The 20080-nt window shown below is 40.2% G+C and overlaps 1 protein-coding gene across 1 annotated transcript in view; it reads right to left on the bottom strand.

Annotated features, from left to right (window-relative positions):
• Window positions 1-20080, bottom strand: part of NRXN3 (neurexin 3) — a 980761-nt gene that overhangs the window by 614389 nt on the left and 346292 nt on the right. Inside the window, exons 11-12 of the mRNA XM_066188590.1 lie at window positions 8599-8802; window positions 986-1012 (exon numbers count right to left, since the gene is read on the bottom strand). Of these exons, the coding sequence (XP_066044687.1) occupies window positions 986-1012; window positions 8599-8802 (231 nt within the window). The remainder of the gene's footprint in view (window positions 1-985; window positions 1013-8598; window positions 8803-20080) is intronic.

The raw sequence follows: 20080 nt of genomic DNA, 5'->3' as shown, positions 1-20080 counted from the left end.
GGACCACTTCCCAAATCCAAAAAACTAATTGCTCACACTTCCGTGCAAAGTAGGGTCTCAATCAGCTGGCATCTGCCCTTCATAAATACTTGTCCATAAAATCTAACACAGAGACCCTGCCAGTTCAGGAATCTGGTAACAAGTTAAGATAAGCCTCAAAGCACACTTTAGAGCTAAACAGCTCCATTGTTTGGGGAGTGTTTTTTACTTTGAGGCCTACATCAAGTTTGATCAGCTCTTTGAAGTAGAACAGAAAAGATCTGGCTTTGCTCAGTCAGTCTAGAAATGGATATGATCTTTCACTATTATTTTTCACTGAAATTTTATAATCCTTCCTCCATACTTCTACATACTGAAAGGAATCTTAGGTGATCCAGACGTTCAGATGGAATTTCTTACAGAAACCTAAGAACAACAAATGCCATATAGATACATACATGTATGAAGTGCATAATAATATACTCTAAATGAAAAATCTAATTTTGTTTGTTCTATACCCAAATAAAAATTACCTTGAATAAATATCATGTTAAGTTGTCACCATTCTGTAATAAAGCAAGAGTTTGAAGCTTGTTTTCTTTTTTTAAATATGCCTGCCTTTTTGTAGTGGAGAAGTGCATACAATACCTGTTGTTATTCTTATGTGGTTCCTTAAAAGTTTTCATAAAGACAACAGGTTACCAGTGAAATGTAATATCAGCTCATCAGGTTCCTCAGGTGTTCTTCTGCAAAGCTATGAAATAACAGCTCATCTCCTCGGAGAAAGCTAATACAGAATTTTCCACATACAATCACCTTAAAGTCTTCCCTCCTCCCTCTCAAGCTTCATATCCCATCCTACCCTTCAATTTCAGAAGATTTTTTTTTAAGAAAAGAAAAATAAAGAAAAAAAGAAAAGAAAAACAGCTTATAAAACAGCAAAGAAAATAAAGTTATTTTAATATATATAGAAAGAGAACAAAATGAAACTTGAGGGAAAACTTACTGGCGTTACAGTTTATCCTGATACAGTCTAGATGGGGAAAAATAAATGAAAGATGAAATTGCATCCTTCAAGGTAACAGCTGCAGACATCCAAAAACAATCAGTCCACCCTTCCGGGGACAGACACACGCAAAGAGATGTGGCCATTTTATATTTATACACAGTCTGTACAAGTTCAGGAGTGGGTGTATATGTACAGTATATTCTATGTAAATATCTGTTACATAAATATATATATTTGTATATATATACATATGTATAGAGAAATATACCAATATATATACATAGCCACATATTGACACAAAGTTCTTTTCTTTTTATGGGAACCTACAAATCTAAGAGAATCTTCCACTCCAGACCATGAACTGATATGTATGACAATTAAAAAATTTATAATTAAGGCATAAAAATCTCCCTCAAGACACAAGTCACACTCAAGTGTCATTTTGCTTTTTAGAGACCTTCAGCAATTTCTCTAAGAAGCCTGAAGCTCAAAGTGAACCTTTACACTTGGTTTCTTTTAAATTAATTTGTATTGTTATTGCATAAATACACCATCTGTCAAAAGAGAATACCTGTAAAATCAGCCTATGAGATTTTTGGTGCAATATTTAACCCTTTCCAGCTCTCCCAAAGACAGACCCTCTTCTCTATTCCCCCAAAGCCAGCCCAAAACACTTTTTAATATGTGCACAGACACATCTGACACTGTCCGCTCAGGTGAGGAAAGGGTTAATATACTGCCCAGTTGTGTCCTGTCATAAAATGGCCACTTGCAAACAGCTAACCGCACGAACGCCCAGCCCAGATTTCAGCTACTTCTGGAGGTTGGGAATTCTTTTCTTGGGGCTTGGCAGGGAGAATGGGGATTTCTTTCAAAGGTCCCCAGCCCTGCCAGTTCCTCAGAGCCCAATCTCATCTCGCTGTCTGAACGCTAAGACTGAATGGGGCATTTGTAACGTTCAGGGAGAAGATGAAATGGGCAGTGAAGTGGCAGATCTGGGAACCTTTCCTGGCCCTGCTTCATTCAGAGGTCACAGGCAAGAGAGGGACAAAGAGAGGTGTAAGGGGAGAAAAATAGAGTTATGCCTGTGGAATCTAGTAAATGGTAACAGAGGAGTCTCCACAAAGAAAGCAAGCTGAGGTAGGAGAGCCTGAGCTTCTGAGGGCTTCTGAGCATTGCTTCTCTCTTTTAACATGCTAATGCTCAGCATATCTCAGGATATGATCTGTAAGAGGATCTTTAATTTATAAATGCCTATTTATAGGCTTGTGAACATCCACTGCTGTGGTATCTAACATGGGTGAGAGTTTCATGTTAGTGGTATTACATATCTTGGGCTGTGCTGACCTTCTCTCAGGAAATCAAGGCCATGAATAATAGCACTATGCTAGTGGACACACTGTCTGGACAACTTGAGTTTTAATCACCAGGAATGGTTTTATTTATTACAGAGATATGGCCCAGCAAGGGAGATTATATAGAATGGCAGAGAAATATAATGCAGTCTGCTTCTTAACTGGACCAATTTTATGTTTGCTCAGACAGATGTAGGAGAGTTATTTCAGCAGCTAAAAGTAGTTCTTAAAAAGTGAAGGAGGGGAAAGCACAAGAGTCTATAAATAATAAATAAAGAGTTGTAATGAGCAGGGACATACCAATCATGAGTAACATAGCCAGAGAGAGTCTGTTTTCAAGCAGAACTTCTCCTGAGAAAATCTGGGTTTGGTTTTGTGCGATTAGGTTTGTCATGTGTCGTCAACCGCAACAGAAAAGTGGGAGCAAACAGCCCTGGAGCAACTGCTACGATCACCATACAGTGGTGGCTATATCCCTTTACAGGAGTTGGGTGGGGTAAAGGGAGCTCTGAAGTACATGCAGGGGAACTTCCCTCTCTAACCTGACAGAAGCTGACAGCAAGAGAGACACCCAAGTCTCACCACAGGCAAGTGAGGTCAAGAGAGTTGCTACAGCTGGAACATGGGAATTTCTCATAGACTAAAGAGCAAGGATGCTGGAAAGGGAAACATACACGGCTGGTCCTCAGCAACATTCATCAAAGAGACTAAAATCACTCTTGTGTTATTGACATCTGCAGAGTTTTGTGGGGTTATTTTTTTCAGTGATACCACAATATCAATACGTCCTAGGGCTTAAGCACTACTCCAGATGAAGGGATAGATGTTTCAAACTGAAAACCAGTGTAGCCCTTATCTCGGCTGCAAGATTCCTATTTCAAAGAATGAGAGTCCAGGCCACTGAGAGGGCTGCCCCGACAAGTACATGGCACTACTATATCTCCAGAATGTGAGCACAAAGTCTGCAATGCCATGCGATTGGGAGCCAGACAGAAACATCCAGGTACATTCCAAAAGAGGCATCCAGTTAGGTTTCATCTAACTGGGTCAGTGGGGATCCTGCAGTGGGATCCTGCAGTTGGGCAGCTAAGAGAGGGTATCTGCTTGCGCTGTTACACCAGCACCACCAAACCATCCACACTACCATCAAAGAACGAGCATAGGGGTTTTTTGGTTGCCTTAATTTTGAGCCTTGCCCAAAGTAATCCAAAAATTTTCCAACCATCAATACGTGAAGTGGTTGTCTCCCTCTTAAATCAGTTTTTGGAAAGGAAGAAAACACTTATGTTCATCTAAACTAGTACAACAGTACAAATCCAAAGCAGAGGAGGTTTTTCCTGGTGGTGAGGGTACAGGTGTAGTCTGGTCTTAGTGCCCAAAACAGCAGCATCTGGCTAATTCAGGAATAAATTTTAAAACTCCTTGGGATTCCTCCTGCACAGTACCAGGGCAATAAGACTTATGGTAATCATCATCTGGGACACTCAGCCCTATTATCAGTATCTACTTTTGAGATAGGTTTTGCAGATGAGTATGCCTGAGCAGCCGTAAATCCAGTCACCTGCCAGTTCAGCAACTGGATGACGAGTGCGGTGGATAGTAGGGAAGTGAAAATAGAGCCTGCTATTGCATGGGGAGCAGGATTAGCTGGGAAGACCTTCTGCAGTTACTTTCCTTTTCATTAATTGTCTAATGTAAATCAGAAGCTCCTTCCTTAGTGCTAAGATGAAAGGTTTTCCAGAGCATATGACCTGGAAAATGGGCCAAAGACACTCTTCTTCCAAAAGGTTAAATAGCTCAACTGCACTTAGCTAACACAAGGGATCCATTGTTTGAATGGAGGCATCTTTAACAGCAAACAGAGATCTGCAATTTGGGCCTAGGTTTCTTACCATTTTTATCTTTTTGTCTGAAAACAGTAATATTTATTTGATGCTGCTAAGGTTTCAGGCTGTTTAATCCTTGAATCAAGAAAGTCACCATTACTGTGTGAGGACAAAATGGTTTTTCCTTTGGATGAGCAGCCACATGGGATTATGGAAGAGTACATTAGGGCAAGTATAGGACAAAAAAGATAATCAAGGCCCAACTTTTTCTAAGCTCATTCTGAGTTATTTCCTATGGGAAAACCAGATAAAGTCCTGTGCATGCTTACCCTATGTTATATTGAAGCTCCTTGCCTCTCTCCTACTTGCACTACTTTTATGTAGAAATGACAAAAGAAACTTCCCATTTTGGATGGGCAGATGTGGCTCTGACAGCCTTCAGGATTTATCTTAGGAAAAGATAGGTGAGAGACATGATTATACTTCCTTAAGTGAGTAGAGGGAGGAAATATTTATCCTAGTCACCTGTGACCTGAAGATATGCCAGGGCAGGAAGAAAAAAATCTGAAATATTCTTTAATGAAAGTCAGCAAAACATTATAAACCTGCCACCTACCAATGGGAGGAAAAATGTGAACGTGGATCTCCCTATCAGACCAGCCATGTCTTTCCCTTTCTGCACATCATCTCAGCATCAAAAATTATTCCCAAGCATGTTCCAAGATATAATTTGCTTAATTTCTCTCTCTCTCCTTCCACTCCAGACCTATTTGTTCAAAATCCTTCTCAACGGAAGTGAGATATGTATCACATTTGGATTTCTATTCTTCGGACAACAAAAACTTAAACTACTGGGACTCATGCCATGAAGATTTGCAGTGCCTCAGGCACCCACACTGGAAAGGTCTGAAGCAACTTCCTTGCCCCCTTTCTTAGAGAATTATTGATTGCTGCTCTTCCTTTCCCTCCCACCTTCTAGAGCAAGCACCCAGCTGCCCATGCCCACCCGTCCCCACTGTATCTCTCTCCCCTGACTGGTGTGGACCCTGAGTGCTGAGGGGTGAGGGATATGCCAGCCCCTGCAGGCTGCTCCGTATGCTCTGTTCTCAGGGCTGTTTGCCGTGCGGGCCGCAGGCTTCAGGCCTTTGAAGGGTCGAATACCATCTTTTGATTTACCATGGCTGATGGGGTATGGGAAAGCTTTACAACCAAAATACACAGAAGAGTAAAAAAAAAAAAAAAAAAAAAAGGAAAACAAAGAAAAAAAACATAGGACAGACATTAATAAAGACACGGATGATAATAAGTAATCGAATGGAATAGATCGAAGAGAAGAAAGAGACAGCTCTCAGTAATAGTATTTAATGACATAAGAAAAGCACAATTAAATAACTCACCCCTCAAAACAGTCCTTTTTCACACACATCTATCATGGGTTAGATGCTTGGGGGATACTGACATATAGCTAGTCAGCACTAAGCATACTCAGATCTTCAGAGGTGGTGTTGATGACTGTTTCTCACTGGTAAGGAGATTTTGGCAAGGTCAGATAAAGATTTCAGTTTTGGTTGTGACATTTGGGCTATGAGCAGTCTCCGTACAGAGTTACTGTGACTTAAAGAAAACAACTGGAAATGAATGGCTCTGGTAAGGTGATTCCTCCTCAAATTCTGTTCTTCAACAGCAAAGTAACTGCTGTTTTGGTAGAAGGAAAGTCTTGTTTCAAAGACATTTGCTGACAGTTTTATAAATCCAAATAAAGGAGAGGTGAAGCTCAATCTGGGTTCCAACAGTTTAAACTACCCCTTTGTTGAGTTAGACATAGGAGAGTGCTGACAAGTTTCCATTGATCCAGCCTATAGTCACTCTGGAGAAGATTCAACCTCACAAAAATTTACAGCTGAGAACTGGAAAAACGTGGCATATACATTGCTTCAGTACCTGCTACTACAAAGAATCAGCCTTCAGTTTACACAGGGGTTTAAGATTTTGTCCCTGCATGAAGCTGTCAACAACACATCTTTTCTGAACATGTGCAGACCATCTGTCAAATCTTTAGCCACATCTTTTAGGTGCCAGACAGTAAGCTGAACTGTCCATCTCTAGGCTAGGTGATGGCATAACAGATCCCAGTGAGTGCTAAAAGTGACTAATGCCAATCAGGCATACAATGTAGACAGGCCCTGAGGGAAAATACTTCCTGCCAGCATGATATAATGAAAATTGGAGAGGAAAGAGAAAGCTTTAAAAAATAAGAATATTTAGGGTTATATAAATACACCCTCCATATCCACTTAGGGTCTAAGAGGCTCCAAACACCCAAAATGAGCAATTCCCCTAATTTTTATTCATTTTTAAGGAAATGTAACAGAATCAAACAAGTGGTACCATTCTCAGAAGAAAAAGTGACAATTTTTGATGAAGTCTGGCAATTTTCATGCTGTAGTACTTCTCATGTGGGAATATCAAAGGTGATTAAAAAAAAAAACAAAACAAAAAACAACCAAAACCTAAAAACTAGCACATCCCTCACAGGGTGCAAAGAATTCTCCTTTCAATAAGTAGAGAAACTAGGACTTGAAAAGTAAAAGAACTGTCTCAGGGCTACAATAGGATACTGTAGAGTCAGGCAGACACTCAGTTGCCCCACCACTTCCCCAACAGAAGCATGCCACTACCAGCCTTTCAGTGATTAATTTTATTTTCTGAGAAAAAAAAAAAGCTAGCCATAATTTTCAAGAAATGAAACAGGGGAAATATAATCTCATTCTTCTTGAATTAGATCAGAAGAAAATGCAAACACATATAGATAGACAAATGCTCTGGGGTTTTGTGGAAGATTCTCATTGCACTTGTAAGGAGGCTTAACAGCAGCTCTTTTGAGCTGTTTTCCAGAGAAACCCTACAAATCTATGAAATTTCCCTTCTCTTAGAGTTAATATAGGCAGAGATGGCTATCATCAGAATGCTGTTTCTCTTTTATTTGAGGATTTACTGTCACAGCTGACGTTCATCTATTCCATCTGCCCTACAGGCCAGTCTGGATAGCACGGCAATGCGCTCTTATGCAGCTACAGACTAAATAGCGCTTTACACTTCTTCAGTCAAGCTAAGAAGAGCAAATATGCAAATATATGGGGATTTTTTGGATGGTGTTTTGCTTTCATTTACTAAAAGGCAAGAGTTTCTATGGACTTTTAGATGGACACTTTCCTTTTAAGAGACATGAACTTGTTTGATGCATCCTCTTCTCTTCTCTTTCTTATTCAAAAAGTAAATAATAGGGTCCAGCTCGCAATTTCAATGCCAAAAAAAACCCCACGAGATGCAATTTTAAAAAATAAAATTTTAAAAAATAGCTCCAGAGGACTACAAATCCTACAAACAAAGCTGCTACATGGTTTGTTCCTGATAGCCACAGCAGGGCTCTGAAGATGGTGACACCATTAGCTCAAAAAATGTGAAACTCGTTCTGGTGGGCCTTAGAACTTCGAAAGCTGACATAAGCTTTCACAGACCATACACAAACCTTCATATAAAATAACCTACACATTAAGAGTATGAGATTATGCACTATTATGTTACTTTTGCCTCTTTGGGTCAGAACTTCATTTTAGTTATATTCCTGAATTCACACGAAGCAACAAGCTGCATCACTGAAAAGTGGAAGAAAGCTTCAACTCATGTATTAACATTCTTTAAAATTTTTTCATTCTGTAGAATACCTAAAGACTGGTAAGAAAATTAATTGACGCTAATCTAATAGCACATTCACTCCCAATTGTTTCTGTATTGTTGTTATTGTTGGACTTGTTTCTATTTGTCTTTTTTAAATTATTTTCTGGGAAAGCGTAACTCTAAGGAGACAGAACACAGCCCTTTGGGATGAGGGGGATGCACTTTTGTTATTGTTAATTTATTTTTTATAGAAACACAACAAAAACACCAGTCTTTTTTATTAGATATATAAAATATGGCAAGCTGTATCAAATGCTGCCAAATTATGCAAAGGGCAGGGGGTTCACAGGACTTCTGCTTGCCACCATAACCATTTTGCTTCCTTTCCATGTTTGCCTTTGACTGTTTTGAGTGATGCTGGATGAATGATGCATGTAACTGATCAAAAGATGGACCAAGTAGCATGTTTCACACAGAGCTCACCAGTCCCAGACCAAGAAAGGAAACTTAAAAACTTAAAGACTTAAAAACCAACACTGTCCATAACGAAGAACTGACAGCAAATCTCCATGCAGCAATGCGGAAGAGAATGTCTCTCCGCAAGAGAATTTAATTATTAAAATTTCAGCAGTTATTTTAGAAATCAATCCAATCAAACCAACAGAAAATAAATTAAATAGTTTTTAAGGAAACACTAACCACAAGCCCAAACTAATAGTGAAGAGGGCAGTGGAAGGTGTTCATACGATACCTAAATTGACCATAAGTTTGACGCGGCCTCCATCCAGCTCTAGGCGCAGCGTGTCAGCAGAGTCTCGTGAGGTGGTTGCCATGAGCAGCCCATAAGCACGCTGGGACATGAAACGGAAGGACACATCTTCTGCTTCTGTGTGCATGACCATAGGCATGATGATCTTCATGTACATGCTGCCATCATAGCTCAAGATAGAGGCCTCTGCAAGGAATCAGCAAACAATTGCAAAAAATAAGAAGTTACACCTCTGAAAAGCCCTCACATCTACCACAGAGCAATATGTCTACAGAAACCATAGCACTTACTACGGAAAGGTATGTAACTTGGGAAAAATGCAACAAACATTTAACTGCACCCAGAAACCCTGTGGGGCAAATATGAGCAGTAAAGAAAGATACGGTGTTCACTGCAACTGGTGACAGCAGTACCCAGGGACACATAATTCCCAAGGTCAAGCACGTTAGGACAGAGCCCTCTTGTGATTATAAGTGAGCAAAGCTTTCATTTTTCACATCTTCCAGAAAATGCAATCTCCTTCAGTGCACTGAAGTCCAGCCTTCCCTAGGACTAGCAGTAATGACTAGAGTGACTAGAGTTCTAATTTCTGGTACTCTTGCTATTGCTTATTTAGAGAGGAATTTCATTTCATTAATATCACTTTAAAGAAAAAAACTGGATAAAGTGTATTTCCTAATAGGTCTTTTCTAAATCAGATTTGTTCCATTTTTTGATTTTTATATTTTTCCACTACTTCCTAACAACCAATCTTAGTAGAGCTCTGTTGACACAACCAATGCAAATGAAGAAAGGAACAAATCAAACTCCACTGCAAGTGCCATTCAAATGCAGAAAAAGTTAGAAGATAAAGGCACAGTGAAAACCAGGAGGAGGGGGGAAAGAAGTAACATTTTTCTATCGTCTCTGAAGATGTCAAAGAAAATTGGAATTTCAGCTGAGGAAAAGAGTTAAATTTAGCATTCTCTATTTGTTCAGGGTCTTGCCTGCAGAAAGTGATATCCTTCTCTAAGGAGTAGAACTAAAGTCTTGTGTTATAACTGCAGCAAGCACTACAGCATGGCAATCATTGTTTCTTCATGGAATATACTCAAAAGCATTTTTATCTGCAAAATTTACAAATCTACATACACATATTAATGTATGAATCAGAGCATTCCTATTCCTCATAGCCAACCCATACCAAAGGCAGAGCTGTAGAGATTGCTCCGTGTACCATGTGTATCTGCTTCTACCATAAAACTACATAAAACTACATATCAAAATCCCAGAGTTTAAAAAAAATAGACTGGTTCAGCTTCCTAGAAACATGGATGGATTGCTCCATAAAGCTCTCTCACCAGTTCCACATCCAGTTCAGTTCAGCTGAAGTTTTTTCAAATGATTGACTGGGATCCTCTCCAGGCACCACCGCCCCACCACCCCCCAGAAAATTAACAGCCCATCTAACTTAATCAACTGTAAAACATGTATTTGGAATGTAGATGTTCCCCTTATGTTTCAGCCCTTTGTCCCATTTTCCCCAGCTGATGAGAGAAGAACTTCCATCTGCAAGTTTGGCAGAGCCTAACCTTATATCCTCTCAATGTCTGAATGTTAGATGCTACAGCAGGCTAAATGCATGGGAAACTGAGGAACAGCCAAAAGTCCATGCCATAAAGCACCCATGGCAAGCTCCAAAATGGCCTGTAACTGAACTTCAATGCAATAAATATGCAAATGAAGTGATAAATAAAGATATACATATCAAGCTGATAAAGTGGCACAGGAGTATGGTTCCAAAAAATTTGGTGAGGATCACTACAGCTGTACTGGTGCAGCAACACACCACACTAAAAGCTGGTATGCAGCACAGCTGCAGCCACAGGACACACAAACATATTAAAACTTTTCTGGGAGCACCATTAAGATGTCTGTGAACAACATCCCTACTCACCAGCTTTCTTAGCTGCACTCACCACACACTGCCATGGTTTGGACACAGAAAGCTTTCTATACACATCACCCACTCAGCCATTACATTACACACATCTCTGGTACCAGCTGCCAGTGCTGCCCTGGGGTCCCACATCTTCGTTTGGCCAAGAAACAGAGAAGGAAAGAAAGCTTCTTTTTCAAGGTGGAAGAATAGTTTCTTCCTTTCAAAGTGCAATTCTCTTCCCCCTCACGTCCGCACCTCTCACTTGCCACCCACAGCTGCAAGCTGGAACTAAATGTACTGTATATTATACATACACTCAAAGGCAATGCCTATGTACACGCAAACCTTTCTTGCTCTCTTTCCTCTCTCTCTCTGCAGATTGTATTAGAAAATGCAGCCAAGCATGAAATGGCTCTTCAGCTCAGATGTGCCTAGCATGAAACAGTTGCTGGCCCTAGCACATGAATAGCTGTGAGAAGGGGGTTGCAGGATATTGGGACTAGGAGTGAGAGTAGCTGACACAAGTGTCCCAGCTCTGCTGCTTATTTCTCCACAGTGCCATGTGTTAGGTGCTTTGAAAACCTGAGTTTTTCTGCAGTGGCTGGAACAAACCAAAAGCATAGTAATAATGAGTCTCTTCCCTTCAGACTTGTGTCCTTTAGTTTTACTGATCCCATTACCAGATAATTACAGTCCTTAGACAAGAAATTTCAACCCTTACTATTATACTTTAGTAAGAAGGACCTGAAGAATACTCAGAACTGCTGAAGGTGACATAAAAGCCTGGACAGTGTTTCAGCTGACATCCCACCACAGCCTAAATCAGGTTTTACTGTCCCTTCTCCAGCGAGTCTGCTACAAACACAATGCAATGAAACCCCATTAACAATTAAGCAGATAAAATTAAATATCTTGAAACAGTTCAAACAGGCTCCACACAACCCCAGGAGACAATGTTCAGTTCTTGTGTGTGCCCTATGCACTTGACATATTACAAAAATGACAAGATTTCATTCTCACTTTTCAAGCCTTCACAATCTGGAGTATCTGAGAGCCTTTCAGCACATCTTCCAAGCAGACTATTCCCTCCAACTATGAAAATACCCCTTCAGAGGAGGGTATTGCCTAGTGGCAGTCATACAAATCAACCTACATCCTTTTCCTGACAGTCAGTCCCCAAAGCTTGAGAAAAGCATGTTACAGCTGACCAACACATACAGCAAATCTGCTCAGGGCTGAATGTAACCTGGCAACAAGTGCACGACCTCAGCCTCCCAGACACCTCCCAGTGCTGGCAACTTCTGCCTGAATACAGGCATCCATTCAGTTGTCCTCAGCCATCTGCAGCAATGGGACTGTAATGCTTTGTTCAGCACCATAAATACAGGCAGCAGCACAGTTATCCAAGTTTAAAATACATGCACATTTCTGCCACCCTTCTACTTTCAGGGTAGCTATTATATTGGATGCACAGGAGCAATACGTGAAATTGTGTTTGAGACCCCCACAGATTTGTACAGACAAAAAAACTGAGTGGCATTTATTTGTGATCCCAGTGCCAGAAGCTCCACTGCCATTAGTTTGGAGATGGGAAGAGGAAAAAAACAGGTGCTGGTTCAAAACTGTTTTGACATAATGCCAGAAATCTGTGAAAATCAATATGTTATTAGGAGCAATTAGCTTCCCAGTCTTGTGCTCTCAGAACCTGCCAGTTTTAATTTTACACTTAGCATCTAAAGGAGAAATTCATTGCTGCTTCCACACAAGGCTCTGTATAAACCTCCTAGGGAGATGGAACAGGCATATTCTTAGCATAAAGACAGATAATTATTCAAGACCTTTTCATGCTATTTCTCCTGCTTTCTAACCTCTCTCTTGTATTAATCTCCATTCCTTGCCTCTTTTCTTTCCTCTCCCTTTTAGTTTTTCTGTAGACTCCTGTTCTTCCCTGTGGTCTTTTTCCTATGCCTCCCAGACTACAACATAGTGTAGTTTCTTACTGACATTTTCAGAAAGGTGACAGTGCAAAATAAATTCAAAATATCCACACTTCATGAAAGTTGAAGTCTCCAGTGACAGCAGTTCAGGGCACAGGACATGTTCCTAGGCTACATTTGCCAGACCAAAACCCTTAGACCAAAGATTTCCATGTTCTTGGGAATTCAAATATCCCTAAAGTTCCTAAGCTTTGTATTCACAAACCAAATGCTTTCCTGCAGGCACTGATTGCACAGCTCACCTCCTGCCCTCATATATTCACTAGCAGACACACGGCCCCAAATAAAAAATAGATTTTCTGAAAACCAAAATTACACTTTAAAACAAAACAAAACCAAACAAAAAATTTTTTTAAAAGAGCAACAAATCCACTTTACTGTCTGAGTGGATTCCATACAGATGAGTTTCAACAAAAGAAGCCTGACAAGTAATTTGGGAAGCCCAAATGTAACCACTCAGACTGAATCTGATGACAAGCCAGGAGATAATGCACCTGTTTTGGTGGAAAAGATATGATGGGAACTTTAAGCGCTCACAAGCAGTTAGAACCTTGCACATAATCCGGCAGGATGGGTTCCAGAAGCTGTGGCACTCCGTGTGCCAGTGCCTTGCTGCCCAGGGCTCACCCAGGAAGGTGAGTGGGACAGATGTGCAAATGGGGGGCAGGTCCAACTGGGAACCCTCATGGTGATGAGGCAGGTCCATGCTCAGGCCAGGAAGCCAATCTGCTGGCCAGGGTTAAGAGTGACTGCCAGGCAGGGCCACAGTGACAGGGCCAAACATGGGCCTGGTTTGGCAGCACCCATGGCCAGCACACTGTGGGGACCTGGAGACGGGCCCTGCCACAGCATCACCGTGTGCGGGGCTGATGGCCATGGGCGCTGATGGCCATGGGGTCCTGGGCCATGAGCAGGGTGGGGGGCCCCAGTGGCCAGGCAGGGCCTGGGGGTGCCCTAAGCTGGTGCTACCATGCTCTGGGACTGCTTCTCATTGACACATAAGAAAAGTCCATGTTTTCTAAATGTGCTATGACACGTTCTGCAGTAAACTGAATTTTCCCTGGATGTCTCCCATCTCAGTGTCACTGGACTTCTCTTTAAACTTAGCCCACCAAACACGAAGGAGGAATTTGAAGGGATATAAATGTAAATCACTAGCACTGAGAGGGACAATAACAGAGAACACAAAACCATCTTTAAGAACCTGCCTAAACTGAAGCATTACACTAGAAGTAAGAATGGGCTCCATTAGTCTAGTAAAATACCCTGCAAACAGTAAGTATCACAAATAAGCCACTGATAGGGTTTACTGTGCTAGTAAGGACAAAGCTATTCTGCTTTAGAGATTTCAAACTGACAAGATGTCAGTAGTGTTATTATTTTGAGTTATCCACTGGAAACACATGAAGATAGAACAGTAAAAGTCTTGCACACATACAGCTACAGAAAAGTAAAGAAATCAGACTGGTTTTGCTGGTATTTAATCTCTCTAAAAGACCAAAGTATTTTTTCAACATCAATCCAAGTTTTTCTTCACTTCAAATTAAGATGATGCCTTCTTCTCCATCCCCAAGTGGGTATTAGGCAGCTTTGCAAAAGGATCTTTGTATCCTGAAACTCAGTATATCATTATTCCAGCTCACTCACTCTATTTTAGACTAAGTAAACTCCTTTCTACTCAGCTTCTCCTAGCTTTTATTTTCTAAAACCTGCCTCTCCTGCTTCTCATCTCCGGCTTCTTTCTGGTTTATATACTATTTTCTTAAATTCAAGTTTTCCAATTTGAATAGTGTTATGTCAGTTAAGACCAAACAAGCACTTAGAGTAATTACATAATACATCCTCGCCAGTGCACTGTGCACAAAACAGTTCCTAATGAACAGCAAACAGGGGATATAACAGAGTAAGCTCCAAGGCATTCATCATATTTTCAAAGAGAGTATTAGTGGAGCAAGAATACTGGTGGAGCAGTGGCAATAACTATCACTTTTAAGGCCCCTGCTATAGACAAAAATTGCTAGCAGATGTTTATATAGGCCAGATGACATCCAGATAAATATTCTTCACCAAACACATTTTTACAAAACCTTGCGAATTTTATTTCATAACATTAACTAAAACATTTAATTTTGCGGCCTGAAAATAGCCCAGAAGTGTGTTCCTTCATATAAAAGAAAAAAATTCCTGAAGAAACTTGAAGTGGAAACCACACCTATTTATTTGTCTAGAGAGACAGAAGAGAATAAATACTCTATTCACCAATTTTCTTTCCATACCAATGTCTCCCACTGTTCCAGTACCTTATATATCTTCTATCCCTTTGAAGTCTTCCCAAACACGTAACCAAAGCCTGCAGATAATATTATTGACAAAGTATCCACAAAAGACATAAAAAAACTAGGTAAAAAGGGCAAATAAAGAGCCCTAAGCACACAGCACATGTACTACAATATCCTTCAGACAAAAAAAAAAAAAAAAAAAAAAAAAAAAAAAAAAACCACAAAACAAAACAAAACAAAACAAAAACCTTGATTCATGGAGTTTAGACTTTGAAATCACTTTGGTTATGAACAAAAGTAATTCCGATTTTTTTATTCTTAGAACAGCATTTATTTTCTTTATTGAGTCCAAAATTAACACCTTGCTCTTCTGCTTCAATATTATACCAAAATCTTGTAAAGCTGTTCTCAGTATTTTCATCTTAAAGTGGAATAAGTCTCAAGGAACTATTTAAAACTGTGAGGCTTCTACCATTGTATGGTAAAATCCCACAACATTTTTGCCTCTCTACAACAAAAGCTTCAACGGAGACCTTCCGAATTCTAAACTGACCTAGGGAAGATAGATTAGGGACATGTCTCCCAAATCACTCTCCATTAATAAACCTGTGTAATATTTGTCATCTGGATTCTAGCTTTGCTTAACTTCTGTATTTAATTAACTCTCCAACTCCCCAGGTTTCCTGTGTCTACCCTACAACATGGTATGTACCAGTTTCTATCAGCATCAGGCTTGGTATACCCTTCCTACACTCCTCTTGTCCCCACACACAAAAGAGTATGAGCTAATCAAGGGGTGTAGTCAGGTGAAGAGTTACCAAAAATTAAATTCCTGTACTCCACAATGAAAGGCAAATAAACTTTGCTTCCCCTTTCTTTGGGCTGCAATCATGAAGAACTGGCCTAGGGAGAAGCTGCAAGAGCACTGAATACCACAGTGGAAATATTTGCAGACAGAGGAAACTGTAGCTTGTAAATGTTATTGCTAGCCCTGGGAGGTGAGGAGTGAGGTTATATTGCCATACTGAAGCTTGGCAGAGACTCAGGAAAACCAAGAAGGAGCACATGTGCTTTTCAAATCTACTCCAAATGTCACTCTAACATTTACAGAGCTGTGTACAACTATTTGGGAAGAAATCTCTGGCAAGAAGACTAAGGGTAGAAGAAGAATTGCTCCTCAATGTAAAGGAGCATAATGGGGAAACATGATACTAAAATGATAGTTAGAGAGTTTGCATTACCATAGGTGGCACTTCAGAAAGTGACCCAACTTCCATTTAGTTCAAACATCTTTGAGTCCTCTTCATGGCACTGCCAAGCTACAATGAAGCATTTGATCACTACCTGCTGAGTAGCGATCACTGACAAAGAGAGATTACGACAAAAATATTTGGTTTATCTCAGTGCAAAGTGAAAATAAGAGGCACCAGACACAATTTGTAGCAAGGGAAAGTTGAGGAAATTTTAAGGAAAAAATTACACAATGAGGGTTGCCACACACTGCAACAGAACAGCTGCAGAAACCCCAGTCCTGGAAATTTTCAAAACTCAATAGCATAATGCCTTTAACAAAAAAATTCTGCTCTTCAAGCTAGTCTCACTTGAAGCAGGTGGCTGGGACAACAACTTCCAAAGATCTCTTTCAAACATGATTATTCTATGCCAAGTGCCAGAATGCCCTGACTTCACTGGATATTGCACCTTTTCACAGACATCACCTTACAGCTGCAAATTGCTACTGATTTGAGGTGGAAAAGAGTTCCAGAGTCACCATCTCTGGAAGTGTTCAAGAAGCACCTGCATGTAGCACCTGGGAATATGGCACGATCACCAGGGGTGATCATGATGCTGCTGGGTTTACAGTTGGACTAGACAATATTGAAGGTCTCTTTAAACCTTGATGGTTCTTTGATTCTGTGACCATCAGTCTATCATTTTTGAAAAGCAAGGCTGTAATGTAAACTATGTTCATAACTTTTTTAAAATCCATAAACAACCTCTCCCCAGTTCTGTTTTTCCAATACTGGAAAGAAAAACTAACTACTGTTGCCTCTGGCTGTTGGTTTAAGAAAGGTGCACAGCATTAGACAACCCTCAAATTTCATTTTCTTCCTTTTCCTCATCTGACAGCCCCAAATCCCTAAACTTTGTAAACTCCTGGAAGAGGTTAGTTAACAGAACAGGGAACAAATGGAAAACATAGGTCTACAAACTGTAGGTCAAACTTGTCTACATCACACTGGTTTTGAAAAAGCAAAAATTCTTCAAGTGAATCAGTGATTCGGAAAGGGCCAGAAGTCAGACACTGCCGTGCTGAAAATAAGTAAGCAGAGGAACTAGGTAACTATTTATTAAACTCATGTAAGGCAGGGAGCTTCACGGAAACAAGAATGTCACAACACTTGCAAAGGATGGAAAACAGGTCATCTTTGAAGGGAAGCCTGATTAGGAGGGTAAGAACAGCACACATGCTGTGTAAAAATACAGGATGATATGTAATTTAGGGTTTCAGGCTACAACTGCCAAGTTTAAAATACAAGATAAACTAAGCTAAGTTTATAAATCTAGGATCTGGAGGAAGGTCCCTTCAGAGCCTTTTCTTCTCCTACAACAGATCTGCTGTCTTCCCTAAAAAAATTCTCAAAACCACTAATCTGAGAGTGGTCCCCATCTGAGAGCAACACTCAGTCAGTGCAGCACAGACTGTGCCAAAATGATGACACTGATTTCCAGGCATCCCACAGACTCTGTCCATTCCTAATGAAGTCATCAGCAGAGATGCAACAGCCAAATCTGTTCATCCAGCTAATTGCAACCACTGTTCAATTATTGGAACCCTGATAAAAAGGCAAAGAGAAGCAGAAACCAGTGGCTGGCATGGAATGGCCATTGATATTGCCAGGATCATGAAGGCTGAAGCTAGAGGTACATGTTCAAGCCTGTAAATTTCACTAGCAGAAAAAGAAATTTAGTCGTACTTTCAAGTAACAGACACTGCCTTTTGCAAACATGGTTGTACCACGGACCAAATTCCACTTTACAACTCTGGTATTTGTACATAAATGTTTATAAAATAAAAGGCACTTCAGATAAAAAAAGGAGAAAAGAAGAATTGGCATGGATATGTAAGGTGTTTATGTACTAATGATGACTCAAATTGCATGGAATTTCAGTGTTTGGACAACTACAAGAACGTCCATGAGCTGCCTCTCTCTCCAAACATGACCAAGTGCAGTTTCTGTCTTACAAAACCAGTATCTTTCTGTAAGGACCCAGTTAGAAATTCATAGTCCATAACACTGGTTATAATTATCACACAGTTATTAAACTCCTACAAGCCTATCTCAAATGCCAAAGGCTGTACTGCAGGATCTACAGTACAGCACTGTGTACTGGTCCAACTGCCTACAATGGCATTCAGTGAATGCATCTACAATACAAATAACAGTAGCCAGTACAAACCTTCAGCTCGATAATCAAAGATTTGGGTTCATGGAGAGGAGAGTTCCATCAACCTTTTTCTTCTTCTCTGAGCTCCAAGAGCCTCCAGTGATCTTGATGGGAATTGCAAATGATAAAAAATCCTGCTTCTTTTTGAAGCTGTGAGGATTTAGTCAGCATTGGCAACTTACAAGATTCTCCAGTCAAAAGAACTGTAGATATATAAATTATGACAGCAGCTGTGACCCTAAAACTTTCACATTCACCATTGTGCAGCCCATTTTATTCTTTTTGAAATTCAGGGCAGCAGTCAGAATGCAATGAAGAGTGTCACACTCCAAAAGCACCAGCCTGATGTCACAGTTAAGCAAAACTGAATTTTCTTCAGCTGCTTCTATCATGGACTTATTATGCCGCTGAGGCCTGAGACTATTCCTATTCAAAACAAGACTGACCAAATCTTGAAATCACCAGGTATCTCAGACTGAAAATTTCATTTACATGCAGATTTTCAGAGCACCTTCTATGGTGGCTACGACTTTTACTGAAATGCCTGGATCTCTCCTGCTCCAAACTGAAATTGGAAAACTGTCACATTGTCACCCTGTATCAAGACACTTGCATTCACTTACAGATAAGATGTAAGAATGTACCCACATCCTGTATTGTTCTCTTTATACTAGACATAATGAAAAACTCCAAGTTAAGAGAGCTTTAATGGTGAATATCAGCTATTTATCCTGTCTAAAGCACTTCTGTCCACTATAATACAGTCCAGAAGGACATTTACTCTCTGGATTTCTAGCAGCAGATTAAACACAGCTTACCAGAGGAGAGGGTCTCCTCAGACCTGAAAACTGCCTCAAATGTAAAATTCAGTGTTGTCTGCTTATCAGTGACCACATCTCCTGATTGACATCACTTTCCATATATCTTCACTAAATGCTAGGCGGCACACCTGCAGAATGAACTTCCTGAAAAGGAACTCTGCCATGAGTGGGCAGGTAATAAAAAGCTTCACTTCACTGTGGTCTTCTCAGGTTCTCTAGGTTTATGAAAAATCTATGAGATTGAGAACCCAAAATACTCACAGAGCAATAGCAAGGAATAATTGATCCCCCACTCACATCAGCGTTAGTCCTTGTACTGTTCAGAAAAGCATTAAGGATGGTACAATTGATATCTCTGTCACAAAGGTCGAGTAATAAGTTCAAACATCAACCATTTATTCCTCAAGACCAAAAAATCCTTAAGATTAATGCAGAAATTCCTCAAGACAGAGAAAAATAGGAATTTTGTAATCTCAAACTAAGGCCAGCTTTTCCACATCCAAAAATCACTGTTTAGAATGACCTGCAGGGCTGCCTGTGCTCTGAGGAATAAAGCTACCCATCACAAATATGACGTATTTGCTAATCTGGGTGGCAGACAAAGTGCAATCTCTAAGAATGGATTCTGAATCCTAATAAAAAAACTTAGATGTTTGATACAAACATCAACAGCCACAGTCTTAATGCTCTGTATAGTGGAAAAAACATTTTGCTTTCACCTAAAATGTCTCCCAGGCCCCTAAGTGCAGAAGATTTGGAACTAGGAGACTAAATTGCAAAACCTGTCCTATTTAGATAAGTGGGATCACAGGTAAGGTCAGGGCAGTTAATCACTACCTATTTGCTGAAAATTACCCACAAAGGATTAGACGCACAATCCCTTTACAACAATTAGCTCTTGTTGACATGAATATGAAATAGGTACCTAGTAAGAGTTACCTAGGTAACAAAAGGAAGGGAATTAATCAGAACAAAGATGGAAGCCAAGGTAAATTT

Source organism: Chamaea fasciata, unplaced genomic scaffold (genome assembly GCF_029207755.1).
Source record: "Chamaea fasciata isolate MVZ Bird 193981 ecotype frontalis unplaced genomic scaffold, bChaFas1.0.hap1 SCAF_7, whole genome shotgun sequence".
NCBI lineage: Eukaryota > Metazoa > Chordata > Aves > Passeriformes > Sylviidae > Chamaea > Chamaea fasciata.
The sequence above is the reverse complement of the archived record's forward strand: the minus strand, read 5'-3'. Positions and strand labels throughout refer to the sequence as shown.